Source organism: Loxodonta africana, chromosome 11, assembly GCF_030014295.1.
Source record: "Loxodonta africana isolate mLoxAfr1 chromosome 11, mLoxAfr1.hap2, whole genome shotgun sequence".
Taxonomy (NCBI): Eukaryota; Metazoa; Chordata; class Mammalia; order Proboscidea; family Elephantidae; genus Loxodonta; species Loxodonta africana.
This window is the reverse complement of record NC_087352.1, coordinates 11,259,660-11,285,127: the sequence shown is the minus strand read 5'-3', so window position 1 is coordinate 11,285,127 and position 25,468 is coordinate 11,259,660. Positions and strand designations below refer to the sequence as shown.

At 43.2% G+C, this 25,468-nt stretch overlaps 2 protein-coding genes across 2 annotated transcripts; both read right to left on the bottom strand.

Moving 5' to 3' along the window:
- Window positions 1-1,022: 1,022 nt before the first annotated feature.
- LOC100667374 (melanoma antigen preferentially expressed in tumors-like) lies at window positions 1,023-2,554 on the bottom strand. The gene is given in 3 exon segments (XM_064293501.1): window positions 1,023-1,367; window positions 1,369-2,107; window positions 2,110-2,554. Coding segments are annotated over 3 exon segments (1,449 nt in total). The 3' UTR covers window positions 1,023-1,102.
- A 13,473-nt stretch (window positions 2,555-16,027) lies between these two features.
- On the bottom strand, window positions 16,028-17,636 carry LOC100667091 (melanoma antigen preferentially expressed in tumors-like). Its single transcript, XM_064293445.1, has one exon. The coding sequence runs from the start codon at window positions 17,536-17,538 to the stop codon at window positions 16,087-16,089; it is 1,452 nt and encodes a 483-aa protein (XP_064149515.1). The 5' UTR covers window positions 17,539-17,636; the 3' UTR covers window positions 16,028-16,086.
- Window positions 17,637-25,468: the final 7,832 nt, after the last annotated feature.

Here is a 25,468-nt window from a genome sequence, read left to right as displayed (position 1 = left end):
AGTGGCTGTAGTGATGGGCTCAAGCACAACAATTGTGAGGATGGTGCAGGATCTGGCAATGTTTTGTTCTGTTGTACATAGGGTCGTTATGAGTCAGAACCATTTCCACAGCACCTAACAACAACAATCATTATAAGGACCCCACTTTCGTTAACCTGCTTTTACTTTTTACAAATGGCATTGTAACCAACCCATATTTTTCTTCTGTGTTTGCTTCCTCCTGTTAAAGTACGTTAATCAACTGTTGACTGTACTTTCTTGGATTCTGCTAGTTTCTTGTGCCCCGGTGCGCATTGGCAGAAGTCCCTTATTCATGAATGATTTCCTTATCTTTGTCTTGGCTTAATAAAAGCCTGTTTTGATTAAAAATGTGTCTAGGTTCTTTGTGCTCTACAAAAGAAGTGGTCTAATGTAATCAAACTGCTACCAGGTGGCTGGTTGATGGGCTTGAGGAATGGTGCTTTACTTAGCACCCTCAACGAGATGGACTGACACAGTGGCTACAACACTGGGTTCAAACATAGCAATGATTTGAGGATGGTGCAGCACCAGGCAGTGTTTCCTTCTGTACACAGTGACACTATGAGATGGAATTGACTGGACGGCACCTAACAATAACAACTAGTGCTACTATAACAGAAATACCACAAGTGGGTGGTTTTAACAAATGGAAATTTACTTTCATGGTTCAGGAGGACAGAAGTCTGAATTCAGGGCACAAGCTCTAGGGAAAGGCTTTCCTTCTCTGTCCCCTCTTGGGGAAGGTCCTTGTCTCCTTTCAACATCTGTGGGCCCGGAGTCCCTTGGAGATTTCCATAGGTCTTGGCATCAATCTTCCCCTGGGTCAGGGAGTTTCTCAGCATAGGGACCCTGATTCCAAAAGGAAGCACTCTGCTCCCGGCTCTTCTTTCTTGGTGGTAGTCAGGTCCCTCCTCTCTCTGCTCCTTTCTCATTTTATTTCTTGTAAGATAAAAGGTGTAACCCAAGCAAGAGTGTGACTTGAGTAAGGCTGGTAGCTCAATATGCATCCTACCCTAGTCTTGCCTCTATGACTTAACAAACTCAACCCATTCACAAATGGGAATATAAACATAGGCAAAGGTTAGGATTTAGAACACATCACAAAATGGAGGATAATTACATCATAGGTACTGGTGCTGTGATTGTACCAAATCCAGTTGGGGTGCCTTAACTCTTGCAGTGTCTGCCTCAGCTTGGCCATATACTCTTTAAGATTCCCCAGGTGGAGAGTTCCTTGGATGCCCATGTAACACTCCAGAGGGACGGGAAACAGCCCGAGTCTGAACTTGCTCAGTGGGAGAATGTGCCAAAGCAAGCTCTCCAGGACAGCCGTGGAAATGGGTTTCCAAAAAAGCTGAAGGTGGTAGCTGGGAGCATTGGCCCAGGGCAGGCATGATGGCAGTGAGCTGGGAGTCCGTGATCCCACACCCATGTAAGTCCAGGTGATGGAGGGTGGCTGAGGCTCTCGCTAGCAGAACTTGGAAGAACTCAGCCCTTAAGCCAGTCAGGTTGACATCACTCAAATTCAGGTGACTTAGGTGGCTGGTGCTCAGGCATAAGCACAGGTATGTCAAGTCAGACTCCAAAAGCAAGCAATTTGTTATGAAGAGGGTCTCCAAGGGGGTCTTCAGGCACCTGAGCACCTGGTCCAGGTGTCCTTCAAGGAAGAGGATGGAGCCCAGGTGGAGCTCCTGGAGCTGATTCAGATTGAGCAACTGAGAGGTGAAATGGGCAACAAGCTTCTTCACATCCTCTGCTGTCCGGGAAATGAGGGAAGTTATGTAGATGTGAGAGAGACGGAGTCCAGTCAGATTAACCATCTGCCCCAGGTGAGGAGCAAACCTGGCCAGGGTGGACAGTTCCCAGGTACAATTCACTTCCACCTCCTGGACACAGTCCAGTTGCACCGTTTTGAGGATCTTCTCAATATTTTGGAGTGGCATTGCAACAATATTCAGCTTCCTACAGCACAGGTGTATCTGACCTTTTCTCTGCTTGACCTTCTTAATGAGGAAGGTGAGAAGTTGATCAGGGGCAGCTTCATCGAGGCACAGGTCTATCAGCACCTCCATGGGGCCATAGGCCACTTATCCCCTGCCTTGGAATTGTCTACTTTTTTCTTTTTAGTCCTTAGTTCCTCTAATAAGCACACAGAGGCCCTGGCCCCAGTTCCAGACCATACATTCCAGAAGTCGGTATGAGTATTTGCCCGTAAATCCAGCACTTTCAGTTTTCCTCTCCTGGGATGAAACTTCTGGGCAAGCAGGACATCAACCCCATCCAGTGCAGCCCTTAAAATGTCCTGGCGACACTGTCGAGCCTTCATCAGAGCCCCTAGGGGGAGGCGAGTGAAGGGCCATGCCTGCACCATTGCCTTCAGTGTCTCGCTATGTCTGCCAGCGACAGCTGCCTTGAACAGGGGTGGGAAGAGTTCCGTGGGCAGTGACCGCAGAGCAGTGATGGCCAAGGCCTCGTCCCTCAGCAGGCTCTGGTTTGCAAGGTCCAAGAGCCTAGGTGGGCCCCAGCTGTTCATGCTGATGAGTCTCCTCCAAAAGCAATCCCGATCTGTGGTTGGCAGGGTTGGTGTGCTTAGACCTCAGGCAGAGCCAAGGTAGTGACTCCAGAATTCAAGGCTCTGGATCACTCCCTAGGTGCTCAGAAACCTTCAGAGACCTTTCTGGTTCCACATCTTTGGGTCAAGCATCAGGCCAGAGGCTTCTCCTGACTCACATAGCTGCAGGGGCTGACAAACCCAAGATCTACAGGCCAGATGGCAGATGGCAGGCTACTGGCTTAGAAGCTTTGGACCCTGTCGAATCCAAGATCCTCGGGTGAAACAGGAGGCTGCTGGCTGAAGGGCTGCAGGGTATGATGAACCGAAGACCAGCACGTCACAAGGCAGGCCACTGGCTCACAGGCTGAGGAGACTGATGAATCCCATGATCAGCAGACAATACTGCAGGGCACTGGCTGTAGTCCAAGAACTGGAGGTCAGGTGATGTAGAGCTACATGCAAGATCCAGAGGGAAGAAAGCCTTGCTGGAACATCCATATATATACCGGAGGTAGGCCACACCCCCAAGGAATCGTCCCTTTCAGCTGATTGGCTGCTCATAGTAGATCTCATCACAGAGGTGATTACATTCTACCAGATCTCATTATGGGAAATGATTACATTATATCAGATCTTATCAATGAGGTGATTATATTATATTTCATCAGGACGGTGATGCTATTAAAGCAGATCTCATCATGGAAGTGATTACATTATTACATAACTCAAGGTTCCATGCAGAGGTAAAGGCTCAGTCAGGAATCTCTTAAACAGTCATTCTCAGGTGACTGGATTATTTCTTTAATCTTATTGTTGTTGTTAGATGCCATCCAGTCGGTTCTGATTCATAGCGACAGAACGAAGCACTGCCTGGTCCTGTGCCATCCTCACAATTGTTGTGCTTGCGTCCATTGTTGCAGCCACTGTGTCGATCCTTTTCATTGAGGGTCTTCCTCTTTTTCATTGACCCTCTACTTTACCCAGCATGATGTCCTTCTTCAGGGACTGATCTCTCCTGAAAACATGTCCAAAGTATATGAGGCCCAGTCTGGTCATCCTTGCTTCCAAGGAGCATTCTGGTTATACTTCTTCCAAGACAAATTTGTTTGTTATTTTGGCAGTCTGTGGTATATTCAATATCTTTGCCAACACCACAATTCAAAGCTGTCAATTCTTCTTCAGTCTTCCTTATTCATTGTCCAGCTTTTGCATGAGAGGCAATTGAGAATGCCATGGCTTGAGTCAGGCGCACCTTAGTTCTCAGGGTGATGTCTTTGCTTTTTAACACTTTAAAGAGATCTCTTGCAGCCAATTTGCCCAATGCAATATGTCTTTTTATTTCTTGACTGCCGCTTCCATGGGTGTTGATTGTGGATTCAAGTAAAGTGAAATCTTTGACAACCTCAACCTTTTCTCCATTTATCATGATGTTGCTTATTGGTCCATTTGTGAGGATTTTTGTATTCTTTATGTTGAAGTGTAATCCATACTGAAGGCTATATAGTCTTTGATCTTCATCAGTAAGTGCTTCAAGACCTTCTCACTTTCAGCAAGCAAGGTTCTGTCATCTGCATAACGCAGGTTGTTAATAAGTCTTCCTCCAATTCTGATGCCCTGTTCTTCTTCATATAGTCAGGCTTCTCGGAATATTTGCTCAGCATACAGATTGAATAGGTATGGTGAAAGGATACAATCCTGATGTACACCTTTCCTGACTTTAAACCATGCAGTATTACCTAGTTTTGTTCCAATGACTGCCTCTTGATCCATGTACAGATTCCTCATGAGCACATTTAAGTGTTCTGAAATTCCTAATTTCCGCAATGTTATACATAATTTGTTGTGATCCACATAGTCTAATGCCTTAGCATAGTCAATAAAACACAGGTAAACATCTTTCTGGTGTCTTTGCTTTCAGCCAGGCAGGATCCATCTGACGTCAGCAATGATATCCCTGGTTCCACGTCCCCTTCTACAGCCATCTTGAATTTCTGGCAGTTCTCTGTCAATATACTGCTGCAGCCACTTTTAAACGATCTTCAGCAAAATTTTCCTGGCATGTGATATTAATGATACTGTTTGATAATTTCAGCATTCAGTTGGATCACCTTTCTTGGGAATAGGCATAAATATGGGTCTCTTTCAGTCGGTTTGACAGGTAGCTGCCTTCCAAATTTCTTGGCATAGAATTCTAGTGTTGCATCCGTTTGTTGAACATCTCAATTGGTATTCCATCAATTCCTGGAGACTTGTTTTTCACCAATGCCTTCAGTGCAGCTTGGACTTTTTCCGTCAGCACCATTGGCCCGTGATCTTATGTTACCTCCTGGAATGGTTGAACGATGACCAATTCTTTTTGGTATGGTGACTCTGTGTATTCCTTCCATCCTCTTTTGATGCTTCCTTTGCCATTTAATATTTTCCTTGTAGAGTCTTTCAATATTGCAACTTGAGGTTTGAATTTTTTTTTTCAGTTCTTTCAGCTTGAGAAATGCTGAGCGTGTTCTTCCCTTTTGGTTTTCTATCTCCGCGTCTTTGCACATGTCATCATAATACTTTACTTCATCTTCTCGAGCCGCCCTTTGAAATGTTCCGTTCAGCTTTTATTTCATCATTTTTTTCTTTTGTTTTAGCTACTTGACATTTAAGAGCAAGTTTCAGAGTCTCTTTTGACATCCATTTAGGTCTTTTCTCTCTCTCTTGTCTTTTTAATGACCTCTTGCTTTCTTCATATATGATGTCTTTGATGTCATTCCACAACTCATCTGGTCTTTGGATATTAGTGTGCAAAGTGTCAAATCCATTCTTGAGATGGTCTATAAATTAAGGTGGGGTATACTCAAAGTCGTACTTTGGCTCTCATTGACTTGTTCTAATTTCCTTCAGTTTCAACTTAAACTTGCATATGAGTAATTGATAGTCTGATCTGCAGTCAACCCCTGGCCTTGTTCTGACTGATGATATTGAGCTTTTCCATCATCTCTTTCCACAGATGTAGTCGATTTGATTCCTGTGTATTCCGTCTGGTGAGGTCCATGTGTATAGTCACTGTTTATGTCGGTTAAAAAAGGTATTTGCAGTGAAGAAGTCGTTGGTCTTGCAAAATTCAGTCATGCAGTCTCTGGCATGGCTTCTATCACCAAAGCCATATTTTCCGACTACTGATCCCTCTTTGTTTCCAACTTTCGCATTCCAATCACTAGTAATTATCCGTGCATTCTGATTGCGTGTTTGATCAATTTCAGACTGCAGAAGTTGATAAATATCTCCAATTTCTTCATTTTTGGCCATAGTGCTTGGTACGTAAATTTGAATAATAGTTGTATTAACTGGTCTTCCTTGTAGGCATATGGATATCATCCTGTCAGTGACAGCGTTGTACTTCAAGATAGATCTTGAAATGTTCTTTTTGATGATGAATGCAACGCCATTCCTCTTCAAGTTGTCATTTCTGGCATAGTAGGCTATATGATTGCCCAATTCAAAATGTCAAATACCAGTCAATTTCAGCTCACTAATGCCTAGGATATGTGTTCTTTTTCATTTTTGACAATTTCCAATTTCCTTAAAATCACACTTCAGACATTCCAGGTTCAAATCATTAACGGATGTTTGCAGTTGTTTCTTCTCATTTTGAGTCCTGACACATCAGCAAATGAAGGTCCTGAAAGTTTGACTCCACCCACATCATTAAGGACGATTCTACTTTGAGGAGGCAGCTCTTCCTCAGTTGTATTTCGAGTGCTTTCCAACTTCAGAGGCCCATCTTCGGGCACTATGTCAGACAATGTTCCACTGCTATTCATAAGGTTTTCACCAGCTAATTCTTTTCAGAAGCAGACCGCCAGGCCCTTCTTCCTAGTCTGTCTTAGTCTGGAAACTCAGCTGAAACCACTCTGCCATGGGTGACCCTGCTGATATTTGAATACCGGTGGCATAGCTTCCAGCATTGCAGCAACGCCCAAACACCACAGCATGATAAACTGACAGATGTGTGGGGAATTTCTTTAATAGCATTAGTCAAACAGACTCTTCTATGATTTCTCTGAGGCCTGTTCCCCACTGTGCTGGGGCAATTGATTACCCAAGTCAGAAGACCACCAATGGGTGATAAGCAAAGACTTGCAATATGATTAATAACCTGGGTTCTGTGATTTCTCTGTGCCCAGTGTTCATGAGTTGTAGAATGATACCAAAGACATCATACATGAAGAAAGCAAAAAGTCATTAAAAAGACACTAAAGAAAGAAAAGACCAAAATGGATGTCAAAAAAGACTCTGAAACCTGCTCTTGAAAATAGAATACCTAGAGCAAAAGAAAGAAATGATGAAGTAAAAGAGCCGAACAGAAGATTTCAAAGGGTAGCTCGAAAAGACAAAGTAAAATATTATAAAGAAATGTGCAAAGACCTGGAAAGAGAAAACCCAAGGGGAAGAACACTTTAGGCATCCCTCAAGCTGAAAGAGAAAATTAAAGCCTCGAGTTGGAAGGACTTCCTGATCATTCCCAATCACAAAAACGGAAGATTTTAAGTCTTCCAAAGAAGTTATTATTTGGTTCTTCTGTCAACCGATCTCCTTCACAAATGAGGGAGATGACATTTATTTTCTCACAATGAAATCTGAAGGAGTTTAAGAGACCTGCTTTAAAGCTGATTTTCCTCTAGGTTTTCAATACTTCTCCTTAACTCTTGCAGTTGACTGTATAAAACAATGTTAAATTTCTGTGAGTCAAAATTTGGTCTTTTACTTCTTTTAGTACATCAGCATTTGGTTGGTGGACAGATTTTATACATTCAGTGTCTGACTCATAAAATGTTACTTATTTTGTAGAATTAACAAAGCAGTTACGAAAAGGATAAAGTCCTCAGTTATGCTACCACTGAGGATTTTCAAAAAATGTGCCATGAATTCTGAAGAAAAGTCCAGAAGTGATGTGAGCCACAGCAGTATCCTTGAGCTAAGGGCATTGGCTCCTGCAGTAACTTTGCTGAAGAAGTAGTATTCACAAGGCCACTTCACACCTGGGATGAAAGATTTCCCACTTACTATCTCCTTCTCATTTGTTGAACAACCTTGCTGTCATACCTAGCAAATCAGAGGAGGTAACACCATGCAAATAACAGGGCAATGTAGCTCAAACACATTATTAGAAACCAAAAATTCCAAGCCAGTTTCCTTTGAGAGGATACCGATTCATGGTGACACCGTGTGTTTTAGAGTTGAACTGTGCTCCATAGGGTTTTAAATGGCTGCGATCTTTTGGAAGTAGATTGCTAGGGCTTTCTTTGGAGGTATCACTGAGTGGATTTGAACTGCCAACCTTTCGATTAGTATCCTAGTGCTTAACCATTTGTGCCACCGAGGGACTCCTAAACACAATGCTAGCAACTAAAAATTCTCCATTACTTAGTCCCTGGCTACCACCAGTCTGTCAGTTTGTGGTATGTGGTTGCTTGAGTGTTGCTGTGATGTTGGAAGCTCTGCCATCGGTATTTCAAATACCAGTAGAGTCATCCATGGTGGACAGGTTTCAGTAGACTTTCTGAAATAAGCCAGACTAGGAAGACATGCTTGGCAATCTACTCCTGAAAAGTAGCCAATGAAAACCCTACGGATCACAACATAATATTATCCAATGTAGTACTGGAAGATGAACCCCCTAGGTTGGAAGAACTCAAAGTACAGAGTGGCTGCAACAATGGACACATATGTCCCAACGACCATGATGATGGCACAGGACTTGGTAACATTCCATTCTTTTGTACATGGGGTCACTATGAGTCAAAGGCAACCTGATGGCAATGAATAACAACAATGTCCCAGAGAATTTATAGTTCAAAAGCAAAACCTTCTCTCCCTGATATATTAAAATCCTGCAGTACAGTGAATTATTTAATATGGCACATCTAGTTAGCCATAGTCTTTGTTACTCCCACCAATAACTAGGTGGGACTATGCAAATGAGGTGCTTTTGGCTCACCAAGGAGATTGGATAACTTGTTAATGGTGTAAATAAGGTGCACGGCATGTGGGGCCATGCAAATGAAGTGTATGGAAACCTAATAAGGGCATTGGTCGGTTTTTCCATCATGCTAGTCTTAAAGGGAGATACAGAGAAAGAGCGAGGAGCTATAACATGGAAGACAGAGGCAGCACAGCAGCAGAACCAGGACAGACAGGGAGAGCTGTAACACCAGAGATGGTATGAAGCAGTGGCAGAGAAATGGTGGCAGCAAAGGCAGGAGACTGGCAGGAGACAGTGTGGTGAGCTTCCAGGCCCACAGAGTGAGAAAGTCAAGCACCTTCAGGCAGGAGGCTTGCTGGTGGAGTAGAGTGGCTCTGGGTACTTGGTGGAGCTAGGTTTGCTGAGCCATGGAGCTAAAGACCTGAGCCCTTTCCAGGCCGAGGCTTATGGGTGGCGTGAGATTCCTCGAGGCACTTAACTAGCAGAGCAGAAAGAGCTTTGTTACACTTGCCCAAGCAAGGCTGAGGCTAGGCCGAGGGCTAGAGGGCCAGAGAGAGACCTGCCTGCAAGCATGGCTGAGAAGAGGCAGTCCTGATTGAAGGACTGTATCCCGAGTGTTCCTAAGCCTGAATTAAAACCTGTTACCTCCCTAATAAACCCCTAAACTGTGAGTTTGATCTGTGAGTTCTGTGTGGCTGTTGCAACGAATTATGGAACCCAGCAGAGAAGTAAAGAGTGCCATGGGAGGGATGGTTGTGTCAGAACTGGTGAAAAGGTAGGAAGGTGGAGGCATGTTTGACCTCTGCCTCATAGGAATCAGCCTTGGGCTGTTGATCTTGATTCTCCTTCTCCTTTGTGAAGTTAAAGGAGGTCAGACCCCCCTGCAGTACCGTTTACACAGTTGGCATCAGAAAGGGGATTAAAGCCTAGAAAACACCCTATGGGGGCAATTCTACTCCATCACAAGGGGCAGCTATGAGTTGAAATCAACTCAATGACGTAAAATGGCAATGCTTTGACCCAGAAATTCTACTTCTGAGAGTCTATCCTACAGAAATAATCACACATGTGGACAAGGATGTTTCCTGAAGCATCACTTTTCATAAATGCCAAGGATTTGAAACAAGCAACATGTCAATCAATATCAGAGTAATTAAATAAAATATGATAAATTTCTAATATGAAATACGAGAAAGCCATTACAAAAAATGAGAGAGTTCTATGTGTACTGATGGGAAAGATTCCCTAAATATACTATAAATTGGAGGGAAACTTGCAACTAAAAAAAGTGGTAACCATGGGGTTATGTATTTTAAAGAGCTTCCAAAGAATACAAACTGGTAAGTGATATAATAGACATTTGGTGGGATTTTTAGCTGTCCAGTTTCTGAAACACCTTCATCTGTCTGGAGAAATGCTCACCATGTAGGTCTTAGCAGTGGACTGAGGTAACACTTCCCTATTTTAAAAAAAACAAAACAAACCTGACACATAGACCAACAGAACAGAATTGAGAACTGGAAATAGAATCCATCCATCTATGGGCAGCTGATTTTCAATAAGGAGTCAAAGTACATTCAATGGGGAAGAAACAGTCTCTTTAACAAATGGTGCTGGAAAAACTAGGTAACCACTTGCAGGAAAATGAAACAGGTACCTCACACCACGTACAAAAACTAACTCAAATAGGATCATAGACCTAAATATTAAAGCTAAAATTATAAAGCTAACGGGAAGATAATATAGGGAAAAATGATATGACCTTATTTTCTTTAGAAATAGGTGATCAAACACAACTACAAATACATGAAGAGCAAATTAGATAAATTTTGTTGTTGTTGTTTAAAAAAAAACCCAGTGCCGTCGATTAGGTGTCATCAAATCCATTCAGACTCATAACGACCTACGTACAAAATAACAGAACACTTCTGGTCCTGCTCCATCCTCGCAGTTGTTATGCTTGATCCCATTGTTGCAGCCACTGTGTCAGTTCATCTCCTTGAGAGTCTTCCTCTTTTTCGGTGACCCTCTACCTTACCAAACATGATGTCCTTCTCTAGGGACTGGTCCCTCTTGATAACATGTCCAAAGTATTTGAAAGAAAGTCTCACCATCCTCCTTCTAAGGAGCATTCTGGCTGTACTTTTCCAAGACAGATTTGTTTGTTCTTCTGGCAGTCGAGGGTATATTTGGTATTTTTTGCCAGGACAATAATTCAAAGGCATCAATTCTTCTTTGGCCTTCCATATTTGTGGTCAAGTTTTCACATGCATATGAGGTGATTGAAAACACCATGGCTTGAGTCAGGCATACCTTCATCCTTAAAGAGACGTATTTGCTTTTTAACACTTCAAAGACGTCTTTTGCAGCAGATTTGCCCCATGCAACACGTCGTTTGGTTTCTTGTCTGCTGCTTCCATGGGCATTGATTCTGGGCCCAAGTAGAATGAAATTCTTGACAACTTCAATCTTTTCTCCATTTATCATGATGATGCTTATTGGTCCAGTTTTGAGGTTTTTTTTTTTTCTTTTTGTTGAGGTGTAATCATCCATATTTAAGGCTGTAGTCTTTGATCTTCATCAATAAGTGCTTCATGTCCTCTTGACTTTCAGCAAGCAAGGTTGTGTCATCTGCATAACGCAGGTTATTAATGAGTCTTCCTCCAAACCTGATGCCACGTTCTTTTTCATATAGTCCAGATTCTTGGATTATTTGCTCAGCATACAGATTGAATAAGTATGGTGAAAGGATACAACCCTGATGAATGCTTTTCTTGACTTTATACCATGCACTATCCCTTTGCTCTGTTCAAGGACTGCCTCTTGATCTAAGTACAGGTTCTAAATGAGCACAGTTAAGTGCTCTGGAATTCTCATTCTTTTCAATGTTATCCACAATTTGTTATGATCCACACAGTTGAATGCCTTTGCATAGTTAATACAACACAGGTAAACATCTTTCTGGTAGTGTCCTGCTTTCACCCAGGAGCCGTCTGACATCTGCTATCCTCGTTCCACTTCCTCTTCTGATACCAGTTTGAATTTCTGGCAGCTCCCTGTTGATGTGCCGCTGCATCTGCTTTTGAATGATCTTCCCCAAAACTTTACTTCTGTGTGATATTAATGATATTGTTCGATAATTTCTGCATTGTGTTGTATCACTATTCTTTGCAATGAGTACAAATATGGATAAGTGGGACCTCCTAAAATTAAATATTTATGTTTATCAAAAGACCTTATCAAAAGAGTAAAAGACACCCTACAGACTGGGGAAAAATCTTTCGGAATGACATATTTGATAAGTGTCTAAATTCTAAAATGTATAGAAACTTCAACAGCTGAAGAACAAAAAGACAAAAAATGCAATAAAAAGGACAAAGAACATGAACAGACACTTCACCAAAAAGCACATTCAAGTGGCCAAAAATCACATGAAATGATGTTCATGATTATTAGCCGTTAGAGAGATGCAAATCAAAACCACAATGAGATACCGTCTCACCCTTGAAAAAAATGGCATTGATCAAAAAAAAACAGAAACAAATGGGGGTTAGGTTGCAGGCAGATTGGAACTCTGCTCCGCTTTTGGTGGACTTGTATATGAATTCAACCACTATGGAAAATGGTATGGTGCTTCCTCAAAAAGCTGGAAATAGAATTACCCTATGACCCAGCAATACCACCTGTAGGCATATATCCTAGATATCTATCAGCAGTGACATGAATAGATATATGCACACCCATGTTCATTACAGCATTATTCACAATAACATGGAAACAACCTTAGGGCCAATCACAGATGAATGGATAAACAAATTGTGGTACATACATGCAATGGACTACTATGCACTTATAAGGGATAATGATGATTTCTCAAAATATATTATAAGGTGGATGAATCTGGAGGACATCGCACTGAGTGAAATATGTCAATCATAAAAGGACAAATATGTATAATCTCACCAGTATAAAAAGACAAGAGTAGGTATACATATAGAAAGCAACGTTCTTTGGTGGTTACCAGGGATGGAAGGGGAGAGAGACTGTAGACACTTGTTGGTTTAGGTGATGGAAAGACACCAAATAAGGGTGAAGTCAGCACAACTTGACTAAGGTAAATGATGACACTAAGAAGTACATAGAATATGGGGTGATTTTGTAAATCCCTGGTGGTACAGTGGTTAACAGCTCAGCTGCTAAGCAGAAGGTTGGCAGTTTGAATCCACCAGCCAATGTTCGGAAACCCCTGGAGCAGTTCTACTCTATCCTATAGGGTTCCTATGAGTTGGAATTGACTTGACAGCAACAGGGGTTTTTAAAAGGGTATAGTATAGACAATTTTGTGTGTGGTTACATAGATAGATACGTACGCATATTTGTGTATTTTGTTGTTAGGTGCTGTTAAGTCAGTACCAATGCATAGTGAGTCTATTTACAACAGAACGAAACACTGCCTGGTCCTGAGCCATCCTCACAATCCTTATGTTTGAGCCCATTGTTGCAGCCACTGTGTCACTGCACCTTGTTGGGGATTTTCCTATCGTTTGCTGACCCTCTCCTTTACCAAGCATGATGTCCCTCTCCAGGGACTGGTCCCTCCTGATAACATGTTCAAAATAAGTGAAACAAAATTTCGTCATCCTCACTTTGAAGGAGCACTCTGGCTGTATTTCTTTCAAGACAGATTTGCTAGCTCTCTGGCAGTCCACGATATATTCAATATTCTTCACCAACACCATAAATGAAAGGTATCAATTCTTTTTCAGTCTTCCTTATTCATTGTCCAGCTTTCACATGCATATGATTGAAAAAATCATGGCTTGTGTCAGGAGCATCTTAGTCCTCAAAGTGACACCTTTGCTTTTTAACACTTTAAAGAGATCTTTTGCAGCAGATTTGCCCAATGCAGTTCATCATTTGGTTTCCTGATTGCTACCTCCCTGGGCATTGATTGTGAGTCCAAGTAAAATGAAATTCTTGGCAATGTCAGATTTTTCTCCATTATCACGAGGTTGCTTATTTGTTCAGTTGTGAGTATTTTTGTTTTCTTTATGTTGAGGTATAATCCATAGTGAAGGCTGTGGGCTTTGAACTTCATCAGGAAGTGCTCCAAGTCCTCTTCACTTTCAGCAAGAACTGTTGTGTCATTATATCTCACAGGTTGTTAATGAGACTTCCAGCAATCACGATGCCACATTCTTCTTCATTTAGTCCAGGTTCCTGGATTATTTGCTTAGCATACAGATTGAATAAGTATGAACAAAGGATACAACCTTGATGCACACCTTTCTTGATCTGAAACAATGCAGTGTCCCCTTGCTCTGTTCAAATGCCTGCCTCTTGGTCTATGAACAGGTTCCACATGAGTATAATTAAGTGTTCTGGAATTCCCATTTTTAAAAATATTATCCATAATTTGCTATGATCAACACAGTTCAATGCCTTTGCATAGTCAATAAAGCACAGGTGAACATCTTTCTGGTATTTTCTGCTTTCAACCAAGATCCATCTGACATCAGTAATGATATCCCTGGTTCCACATCCTCTTCTGAATCCGGCTTGAATTTCTGGCAGATCGTTGTCAACGTACTGTTGCAACTGCTTTCAAATGATCTTCAGCAAAATTTACTTGTGTGTGATATTAATGATATTGTTCAACAATTTTGCATTCTGCTGGTTCACCTTTCTTTAGAATGGGCACAAATATGGGACTCTTCCAGTTGGCAGGCCAGGTATCTGTCTTCCAAATTTCTTGGTTTGACAAGTGATCACCTGCATCCACTTGTTGAAACGTCTCAATTGGTATTCCATCAATTTCCGGAACCTTGTTTTTTGCCAATGCCTCTAGTGCAGCTTGGACTTCTTCCTTCAATACCATTCGTTCTTCATCATATGGTACTTCCTGAAATTGTTGAATATTGACCAATTTCTCTTGGTAAAGTAACTGGGTGTACTTCTTCTGTCTGCTTTTGAGTCTTCCTTTGTCATTCAAAATTTTTCCCATAGAATCCTTCAAAATTGTAACTTGAGGCTTGAATTTTTTGTATCCACAGATACCGAGGGACGACTGTATACATATACCAGCAGTATGTACATATACATATCTCACATGGTGGTTGAATTTCAGCAGAGACTAAGGTAGACTGGGAAGATTGGCTTGGAAATCTACTTCTGCAAATCAGAATATTGTCCAATGAAGTGCTGAAGATGAGCCCCCTAAGTTGGAAGGTACTCAAAGTACACATTCGCTGCAATAATGGACACGTGCATACCTACGATCTTGATGATGGCACACGACTGTGTAACATTTCATTCTGTTGTACGTGGGGCCGCAACGAGTGGAAGTCCACTTAATGGCAACTGTAATAGCAGCAATGTTCCACAGAATTTAGAGTTCGAAGGTAAAACTGTCCCCCTGATCAATTAAAATCCTGTGATGCAGTGAGTTGTTTACTAAGGCCCTTCTAGCCATAGTCTTTGTAACTTCCACCTAATGACTGGACGGGACAATGCAGATGAGGTGCTTTTGGCCCACCAAAGGGATTGAGTAGCTTGCTAATAATGAAAATTAGATGCCTGGCACCCTTGTTGGGTTGGGACCATGGAAATAAGGTGTATGGATCCCTAGTGAGGGATTGGTCAGTTTTGCCACATTGCTTGGCTTAAAGGGAGACACGGAGAAAGAGAGAGAGGAATTGTAACACAGAAGACTGAGAGAGGCAGCAGAGCCAGGTCAGACAGCGAAAGCTGTAACATTGGAGGTAGGAAGAAGCAGCAGCAGAGAAATGGGGTCAGCAGAGGCAGGAGACTGGCAGAGATGGCCCAGTTGGCTTCCTTGCCCACAGAATGAGAAAGCTGAGCCTCTTCAGGCAGGGGCTTGCTGGAGGAGTAGGGTGTAGAGACCTGAGCTCCTTCTGGATGAGGCTTACTGGCCGAGTGGGGCGCCTCTGGATACTTATCAGTAGAGCTAACAGAGCTTTGTAGCACTTGCTGCTATAACAGAAACACCACAAGTGAATAGCTTTAACAAACAAGTTTATTGTCTCACAGGTTAAAGGGCTAAAAGTCTGAATTCAGGGTGCCAGTTGCAGGGGAAGGCTTTCTGTCTCTGTTGGTTCTGGGGGAAAGTCCTTTTCACTTTTCAACATCTGTGGGCCTTGCATTCCTTGGAGATCTCCATATGTCTTGGCATCAGTCTTCCCCTGGTTCTGGGAGATTCTCAGCTTAAGGGGCCTGGGTCCAAAGGGATGAGCTCCACTCCAGGCTCTTCTTTCTTGATGGTAGTCAGCTCCCTCCTCCCTCTTCTCCCTTCTCTCTCTTTTTATCTCTTGTAAGATAAAAGGGGTGACTCAAGCAAGGGTGTGACTTGAGTAAAGGTGGTGACTTAACATGCATCCTGCCCTAATCCTGCCTCATTAACATAACAAACATAGCCTACTCCTCATGAACATAACCTAAACCCACCTAATTAACATAACAAACACTACCCATATAAACACAGGCAGAGGTTAGGATTTACAACATATCGCAAAATGGAGGATAATTACATCAGATCACAAAAACGGAGGATAATCACATCATAGCTACAGACACTGTCACTGAACAACAAGACTGAGTTGGGCCTCCCTAACTCCTGCTTTATCAGCCTTAGTTGGGTCAGATACCCTTGAAGATTCCCCAGGTGGAGAGGACCTTGGATGCCCATGTAACACTCCAGAGGGACAGGAAAAAGCCCAATTCTGAACTTGCTCAGTGGGAGGGTGTGCCGAAGCAGGTTCTCCAGGACAACCATGGAGACTGGGTTTCCACAGAAGGTGAAGGTGGTGAGCTGAGAGCAGTCGCCCAGGGCAGGCAGGATGGCAGTGAGCTGGGAGTCTGTGATCCCACACCCATGTAAGTCCAGGTGATGGAGGGTGGCTGAGGCTCTCGATAGCAAAACCTGGAGGAACTCAGGACTTAAGCCTGCCAGGTTGACATCACTCAAACTTAGGTGCCTTAGGTGACTGGTGCTCGGGCATAAGGACAGGTATGTCAAATCAGACTCCAAAAGCAAGCAATTTGTTATGAAGAGTGTCTCCAAGGGGGTCTTTAGGCACCTGAGCACCTGGTCCAGGCGGCCTTCGAGGAAGAAGACAGAGCCCAGGTAGAGATCCTGGAGCTGGTGCAGGCTGAGTAACTGAGAGGTGAATTGGGAAACTAGCTTCTCCACGTCCTCTGCTGCCCAGGAAACGAAAGAAGACATGACGATGTGAGAGAGACGGAGTCCAGTCAGATTAACCATCTGGCCCAGGCGAGGAGCAAACCTGGCCAGGGTGGACAGTTCCCACGTGCAGTTCACTTCCACCTCCTGGACATAGTCCAGCTGCACCGTTTTCAGGATCTTCTCAATATTTTGGAGTGGCATTGCAACAATCTTCAGCTTCCTACAGCAAAGGGCTAGCAGACCTTCTCTCTGCCTGACCCTTCTAATGAGGAAGGTGAGAAATTCATCCATGTTGGTCTCCTTGAGGCACAGGTCTATGAGCACCTCCATGGGGGCCAAAGACTGCTTCTCCCCCATCCTCGAATTGTCCACTTTTTTCCTCTTAGCCCTTAGCTCCTCTAATGATCCCTTAGAGGTCGTGGGCAGGGTTCCAGACCATATGTTCCAGAAGTCGGTATAAGCGTTTGCCCGTAAATCCAGCACTTTCAGTTTCCATCTCCTGGGGTGAAACTTCTGGGCAAGCAGGACGTCAAGCCCGTCCAGCGCAGCCTTTAAGATGTCCCGGTGAGGCTGCTGAGCCTTCATCAGAGCCCCCAGGGGGAGCCGGGTGAAGGGCCAGGCCTGCACCATTGCCTTCAGTGTCTTGCTGTGTCTCCCTCTGGCGGCTGCCATGAAGAGGGGTGGGAAGAGTTCAGTGGGCAGTGAATTCAGAGCTGCAATGGCCAAGGCCTCATCCTGCAGCAGGCTCTGGTTTGCAAGGTCCAAGAGCCTGAGTGGGCGCCACCTATTCATGCTGATGAGTCTGTCCCAAAAAGAATCCTGATTTGTGGTTGGCAGGGTGGGTATGCTCAGTCTTCAGGGAGAGCCAAGGTGATGACTCCAGCACTCCAGGCTCTGGGTCCCTCCTTAGCTCCTCAGAAACCTTTAGAGACTGTCCTGATGACACTCCTGCCCTTTCGACTCTCGTTTTTAGTGGCTGGGGAGTTTCAAGGCTTTGAATCAAGCATCAGGCCTGAAAACCCAAGATCTGCAGGTCAGATGGCAGGCTGCTGGCTTAGGAGCTTTGGAGGTTAATGAATCCAAGATTGCCAGGTAAGACAGGAAGTTGCTGACTGAAGGGCTGCAGAGGCTGATGAACTCAAGATCTGCAGGTCAGAAGGCAGGCCTCCGGCCCACAGTCTGGGGATACTGATGAATTCCAGGTTGGGAGGCAATCCTCAGAACACTGGCTCAATCCAAGAACCAGAGGTCAGGTGACATATAGCTGCATGTAAATCCAGAGGGAAGAGAGCTTTGCTGGAGCATCCACATACATATATAGGAGGAAGGCCACACCCCCAAGGAATCACCTCTATCAGCTGATTGGCTGCTCATAGTAGATCTCATCACAGAGGTGATTACATTCTATCAGATCTCATCATGGAAATGATCATGTTATATCAGATCTTATCATGGAGTTGATTACATTATATCAGATCTCATCAGGGAGATGATTACATTATTACATAACTCAAGATTCTATGGAGGGGTTAAGGCTCAGTCATGAATCTCTAAAAGTAGTCATTGTTAGGTGACTGGATTATTTCTTTAATAGCATTAGTCAAACAGACTCTTGTATGATTTCTCTGAGGTCTCTCCCTAACTGTGCTGAGGCAATTGATTACCCAAGTCAGAAGACCACCAAGGGGTGATAAACAAAGACTTGCAGTGTGATTAATAACCTGGGTTCTGTGGTTTCTCTGTGCCCAGTGTTCACAGGTTATAGAATGACAACAAGGAAATCATACATGAAGAAAGCAAAAGGTCATTAAAAAGACACTAAAGAAAGAAAAGGCCAAAATGGCTGTCAGAAAAGACTTTGAAACTTGCTCTTCAATGTAGAGAAGCTAAAGCAAAAGAAAGAAATGATGAAGTAAAAGAGCTGAACAGAAGATTTCAAAGGGTGGCTTGAGAAAGCAAAGTGTTATAATGAAATATGCAAAGACCTGGAATTAGAAAACCAAAACGGAAGAACACGTTAGACATTCCTCAGGCTGAAAGAACTAAAAAGAAAATTCAAGCCTTCAGTTGCAACATTGAAGGATTCTACGGTGAAAATGGCATCTATCATTTTGTCATACTGTGGGTGCTTGTGTGTTGCTGCGATGCTGGGAGCTATGCCACCGGCATTCAAATACCAGCAGGGTCACCCGTGGAGACACGTTTCAGCTGAGCTTCCAGACTGAGACAGACTAGGAAGAAGGACCTGATGGTCTACTTATGAAAAGAATTAACCAGTGAAAACCTTATGAATAGCAGTGGAACACTGTCTGATACAGCGGTGGAAGATGAGTCCCTCAGGTTGGAGGGTACTCAAAATACGACTGGGGAAGAGCTGCCTCCTCAAAGTAGAGTTGACCTTAATGATGTGGGTGAAGTCAAGCTTTCTGGACTTTCATTTGCTGATGTGGCATGACTCAAAATGAGAAGAAACAGCTGCAAACATCCATTAATGATTGGAACCTGGAATGTATGAAGTATGACTCCAGGAAAATTGGAAATCATCAAAACTGAAATGGAATGCATAAACATTAATAACCCAAGCATTAGTGAGCTGAAATGGACCGGCACTGGCCACTTTGAATCAGATAATCATATGGTAGTATGTCAGGAATGACAACTTGAAGAGGAATGGCCTTGTATTCACTGTCAAAAAGAACATTTCCAGATCTATTCTGAAGTACAATGGTGTCAGCAATAGGATAATATCTATATGCCTACAAGAAGACCAGTTAATATGACTATTGTTCAAATTTACACACCAATCAGTAAGGCCAAAAATGAAGAAATTGACTTTTACCAACTTCTGCAGTCTGAAATTGATTGAACAAGCAATCAGGTTGCACTGATAATTACTGGTGGAAAAGTTGGAAACAAAGAAGGATTGGTAAGTGGAACATATGGCCTAGGTGATAGAAATGACGCTGGAGATCCCATGATGGAAATTTGCAAGACCAGTGTCTTCATTGCAAATACCTTTTTTCACCAACACAAACGGCAACTGTACATGCGGACCTCGCCAGATGGAATACACAGGAATCAAATCGACTACATCTGTGGAAACAGATGACGGAAAACTCAATACCATCAGGCAGAACAAGAAGGCCAGGGGCCGACTGCAGGAGAACAGGCCATCAATTGTTCATATGCAAGTTCAAGTTCAATCTGAAGAAAATTAGAACAAGTCCACGAGAGTCAAAATATGACCTTGAATATATCCCATCTGAATTTCGAGGCCATCTCAAGAATTGACACACACACACACACAAAAAGAATTGACACATTGAACACTAATGACCAAAGACCAGACGACTTGTGGAATGACATCAAGGACATCATATATGAAGAAAGCAAGAGGTCATTAAAAAGACAGGAAAGAAAGAAAAGACCAAAATGGATGTCAGAAGAGACTCTGAAACTTGCTGTTCAATGTCTAGTAGCTAAAGCCAAAGGAAGAAATGATGACGAAGTAAAAGAGCTGAACAGAAGATTTCTAAGGGCAGCTCGAGGCAACAAAGTAAGGTATTATAATGACATGTGCAAAAACCTGGAGATAGAAAAACAAAAGGGCAAACCACACTTGCCATTTCTCAAGCTGAAAGAACTGAAGAAAAAATTCAAACCTCGAGTTGCAATAGTGAAGGATTCTATTCAGAAAATATTAAATGATGCTGGAATAATCAAAAGAAGATGGAAGGAATACACAGAGTATTCCTATATATCAAAAATGAATTGGTTGACATTCAACCATTTAAGGAGGTAGCATATGATCAGGAACCAATGGTACTAAAGGAAAAAGTCCAAGCTGTGCTGAAGCCAATGGCGAAAAACAAGGCTCCAGGAATTGACAAAATACCAATTGAGATGTTTCAACAAACAGATGCAGCACTGCAAGTGCTCAGTCATCTGTGCCAAGAAATTTGGAAGAGAGCTACTTGGTCAACCAACTGGAAGAGATTCATATTTATGCCTATTCCCAAGAAGGGCGATCCAACAGAATGCATAAATTCTCGAATGATCATTCAAAAGCGGCAGCAGTATATCAACAGGAAACTGTCAGAAATTCAAACTGGATTCAGAAGAGGACATAGAACCAGCAATATCGTTGCTGATGTCAGATGGATCCTGACTGAAAGCATAGAATACCAGAAAGATGTTTACCTGTGTTTTATTGACTATGCTAAGGCATTCCACTGTGTGGATTGTAACAAATTATGGATAATATTACCAAGAATGGGAATTCCAGAACACCCAATTGTGTTCATTCAGCACCTGTGCATAGATCAAGAAGCAGTCATTCAACAGAACAAGGGGATACTGTGTGGTTTAAAGTAAGGAAAGTTGTGCGTCAGAGTTGTGTCCTTTCACCATCCCTATTCAATCTGTATTCTGGGCAAATAATTTGAGAAGCTGGACTATATGAAGAAGAACGGGACACTGAGATTGGAGGAAGACTCATTAACGACCTGCGTTATGCAGATGACACAACGTTGCTTGCTGAAAGTGAAGAGGACTTGAAGCACTTACTGATGATCAAAGACCACACAGCCTTCAGTATGGATTACATCTAGCCATAAAGAAAACAAAAATTCTCACAACTAGACCAGTAAGCAACATCATGATAAATGGAGAAAATGTTGAAATTGTTAAGGATTTCTTTTTACTTAGATCCAAAATCAACACCCATGGAAGCAGCAGTGAAGAAACCAAAAGACGCATTGCATTGGGCAAATCTGCTGCAAAAGATGTCTTTAAAGTGTTGAGAAGCAAAGATGTCACCTTGAAGACTAAGATGTGCCTGACCCAAGCTATGGTGTTTTCAATCGCCTCACACGCCTGTGAAAGCTGGATGATTAATAAGAGACAGAAGAAGAATTGATGCCTTTGGATTCTGGTGTTGGCCAAGAATATTGAATATACCATGGACTGTCAAAAAATGGACAAATCTGGCATGGAAGAAGTAAGATCAGAATGCTGCTTAGAAGCAATGATGGCAGGACTACGTCTCACATACTTTGGACATGTTATCAGGAGGGATCAGTCCTTGTAGATGAATATCATGCTTGGTAAAGTAGAGGGTCAGCAAAAAAGAGGAAGACCCTCAACGAGATGGACTGACACAGGGGCTGCAACAATGGGTTTAAGCATAACAACAATTATGAGAATGGCGCAGGACCAGGCAGTATTTTGTCATGTTGTACATAGTGTTGCTATGAGTTGGAACTGACTTGATGGCACCTAACAAGAACAACAGATGGTGAAAACAGTAAATGACGCCATAAGCATCAAAAGAAGATGGAAGGAATACACAGAACCACTGTACCAAAAAGAATTGGTTGACTTTCAGCTACTTCAGGAGGTAGCATATGATCAAGAACTGATGATACTGAAGGAAGAAGTCCAAGTTTCATGAAAGGATTGGCGAAAAACAAAGCTCCAGGAATTGACAGAATACCAGTTGAGATGTTTCAACAGACAAATACAGCTCTAGAAGCGCTCATTGTCTGTGCCATAAATTTGGAAGACAGCTACCTGGCCAACTTAGGGAAGAAATACATATTTGTGCCCATTCCAAACAAAGGTGATCCAGCAGAATGTAAAAATTATCGAATAATATCATCAATATCACCCACAAGTAAAATTTTGCTGAAGATCATTCAAAAGCTGTTGTAGCAATACATCAACCGGGAACTGCCAGAAATTCAAGCCAGATTCAGAAGAGGACATGCAAGGAGAGATATCATTGCTAATGTCACAGGGATCTTGGCTGAAAGCAGAGAATACCAGAAAGATGTTTACCTGTGTTTTATTGACCAGGATGCCTTTGAATTATGGTGTTGGTGAAGGTTATTGAATATACCACGGACTGCCAGAAGAACAAACAGTTCTATCTTGGAAAAAGTACAGCTAGAATGCTCGTTAGCAGCAAAGATGGCAAGACTTTGGCTCATATACCTTGGATATGTTATCAGGAGAGACCAGTTTATGGAGAAGGACATCGTGCTTGGTACAGTGGATGATCAGCGAAAAGGAGAATGTCAATGAGATGGACTGACACAGAGGCTGCAACAACGGGCTCAATCATAACAATGATTGCGAGGATGTCGCAGGACTGGGCAGTGTTCTGTTCTGTTGAACATGGTGTCACTATGGGTCAGAACCAGAGGCAGGTGAGAGAGGATCCTACCACCATCAAGGAGAAGTGAGAGTGAAGCATGTCCAGGATCCCTGTGCTAAGAATCTCCTGGAACTATGAGAGAGAGAAAGAAACAGCTGTAACAGGAAGATGGCGAGAAGAGGTGGCAGAGAAATAGCAGCAAGAGAATGTGGCAGAGATGGTACAGTGGCCTTCCCAGCCCAGGGAGTGAGCAAGTGAGTGCCTTTGGGTGGAGGCTTACTGGCAGAGTGGGTTTCTTCTGGGCACTTACTAGCAGGGCTAAAAGAGCTTGTAGCACTTTCCTGAGCAGGGCAGAAGCTGAGGGCTGGAGAGAGGTGTGCCTGGGAGCATAGGAAGTCCTGATGGAAGGACTGTGTCCTGAGTGTTCCTCAACCTGAATTATAAACTGTTGCTTCCCTAATAAACCCCATAATGGTGAATACTGTCTGTGAGTTCTGTGTGGCCATTCCAATGAATTATCCAATCCAGCAAGAAGTAGGGAGTGCAGTGGGAAGTACAGTTGGTGTCAGAATTGGTAAAGATGGCAGAGAGAGAAGGCATGTCTGACTTCCACCTCATAGGAATCAGCCTTGGGCTGTTGATCTTGATTCTCCTTTCCCCGTTGTGAATTTAGAGGAGGTCATAAGCCACCCCCATGCCATTTTTACAGTACTATTGTTTCCATTTTTTCACATGCAGAAACAGAGGCACATGGAGGTTAAATAAATTGCCCTACTAAACCAAAAGCAAAGAAGCTTCCTGAATAAACTGAATGCTTTGAAGGCCAGCATAGCAGGGGCACGGGCTTGGGGACCATGGTTTCAGGAGACATCTATGTCAGTTGGCATAATAAAATCTACTAAGATAACATTCTGCATCCCACTTTGGAGAGTGGGGTCTGGGGTCTTAAACGCTAGCAAGCAGCCACCTAAAATGATTCAATTGGTCTCAACCCACCTGGAGCAAAGGAGAATGAAGAACACCAAAGTCACAAGGTAATTATAAGCCCGAGAGACAGAAAGGACCACATAAACTAGAGACTACATCAGCTGAGACCAGAAGAACTAGATGCTACCCGGCTACAACTGATGACTGGCTTGACAGGGAACACAACAGAGAACCCCTGAGGGAGCAGGAGAGCAGTGGGACGCAGACCTCAAATTCTCGTAAAAAGACCAGACTTAATGGCCTAGCTGAGACTAGATGGACCCCGGAGGTCATGGTCCCCAGACCTTCTGTTAGCCCAAGACAGGAACCATTCCCAAAGCCAACTCTTCAGATAGGGATTGGACTGGACTATGGGATAGAAAATGATATTGGCGAAGAGTGAGCATCTTGCATCAAATAGATACATGAGACTATGCAGGCCACTCCTGTCTGGATAGGAGATGAGAGGGCAGAGATGGTGAGAAGCTGGCTGAATGGTCACGAAAATAGAGTGGAGGGAAGGAGTGTGTTGTCTCATTAGGGGGAGACCAACTAGAAGAATATAGCAAGGTGTATATAAATTTTTGCATGAGAGACTGACTTGATTTGTAAACTTTCACTTAAAGCACAATAAAAATAAAATAGATTGTCCTACATCACATGTTAGTAAGTGGCAGTACCAGGATTTGGACCCAGGGTGTTGGGTTGCAGAGTCCAACTCTGTATTGGGTGAAGATGCGTGGGTATCAGGGTGTGGGGCTCTTCGGAAGAGCATTCCAGGCTGAAGGAACAAACAGATAAATTTGTTTTTCCCTTCTGGCTTCTCCTCAAATCTATGTTTTCCGCCTTAAGTGGGCCCCCAGCAGTCCCTGGCAATTTGTTTATTTCCCCTCGGTCTTCTCATCACCATTCCTCTCATCAGTCATCCCAAACCTTCCACACTTCACTAGAGCCCACTGCTTGTCACGAATGCTCCTCAGGCCAACCATTTCAACTTTCACAGGTTAAATTCTGGCCATTCAGCCTGAACACACTTTATTTTCTGTTCCCACCCCACCATACCCACAAACATATCTCCATCCCAAACCCACCTCATTTCCTTCCTCTGTCCTCAGGAAATGAGGTTACTGAGACACAAAGTCGTCGTTCTGGTTCCTGGAGGATCAGTCATCTCTCTCCTGCCCTTTACATGTTAAATAGCCAGTGCAGGGTATATCTGGACAAAGTTGAATTGGACAAAGCAGCTTGTCACCCAAAAGGGCTGAGCAACACTTTCTCCTTCCTATCAGGTTGGGGCTAAGTTTGAGTTGTTGTTCCTTGCCGTGGAGCCAATTCCGACTCATGCGTTTCAGAGTAGAACTACTCCATAGTTTTCAAGGCTATGATCTTTCAGAAGTAGCTCCCCAGGGCTATCTTCTGAGGCACTTCTGGGTAGGTTCAAACTACCGACCTTTCTGCAAGTAGTCAGGCACTAAGCAGTTTCCACCACTCAGGGATTCCTAAGTAAGCATTACTGTTGAATCAATTCGGACTAGGGCTTTGAACCAGTTCTCCCGGGTTCAGTCATGGCTGAGGAAGCGTCACCGGAAAAGACTTGAA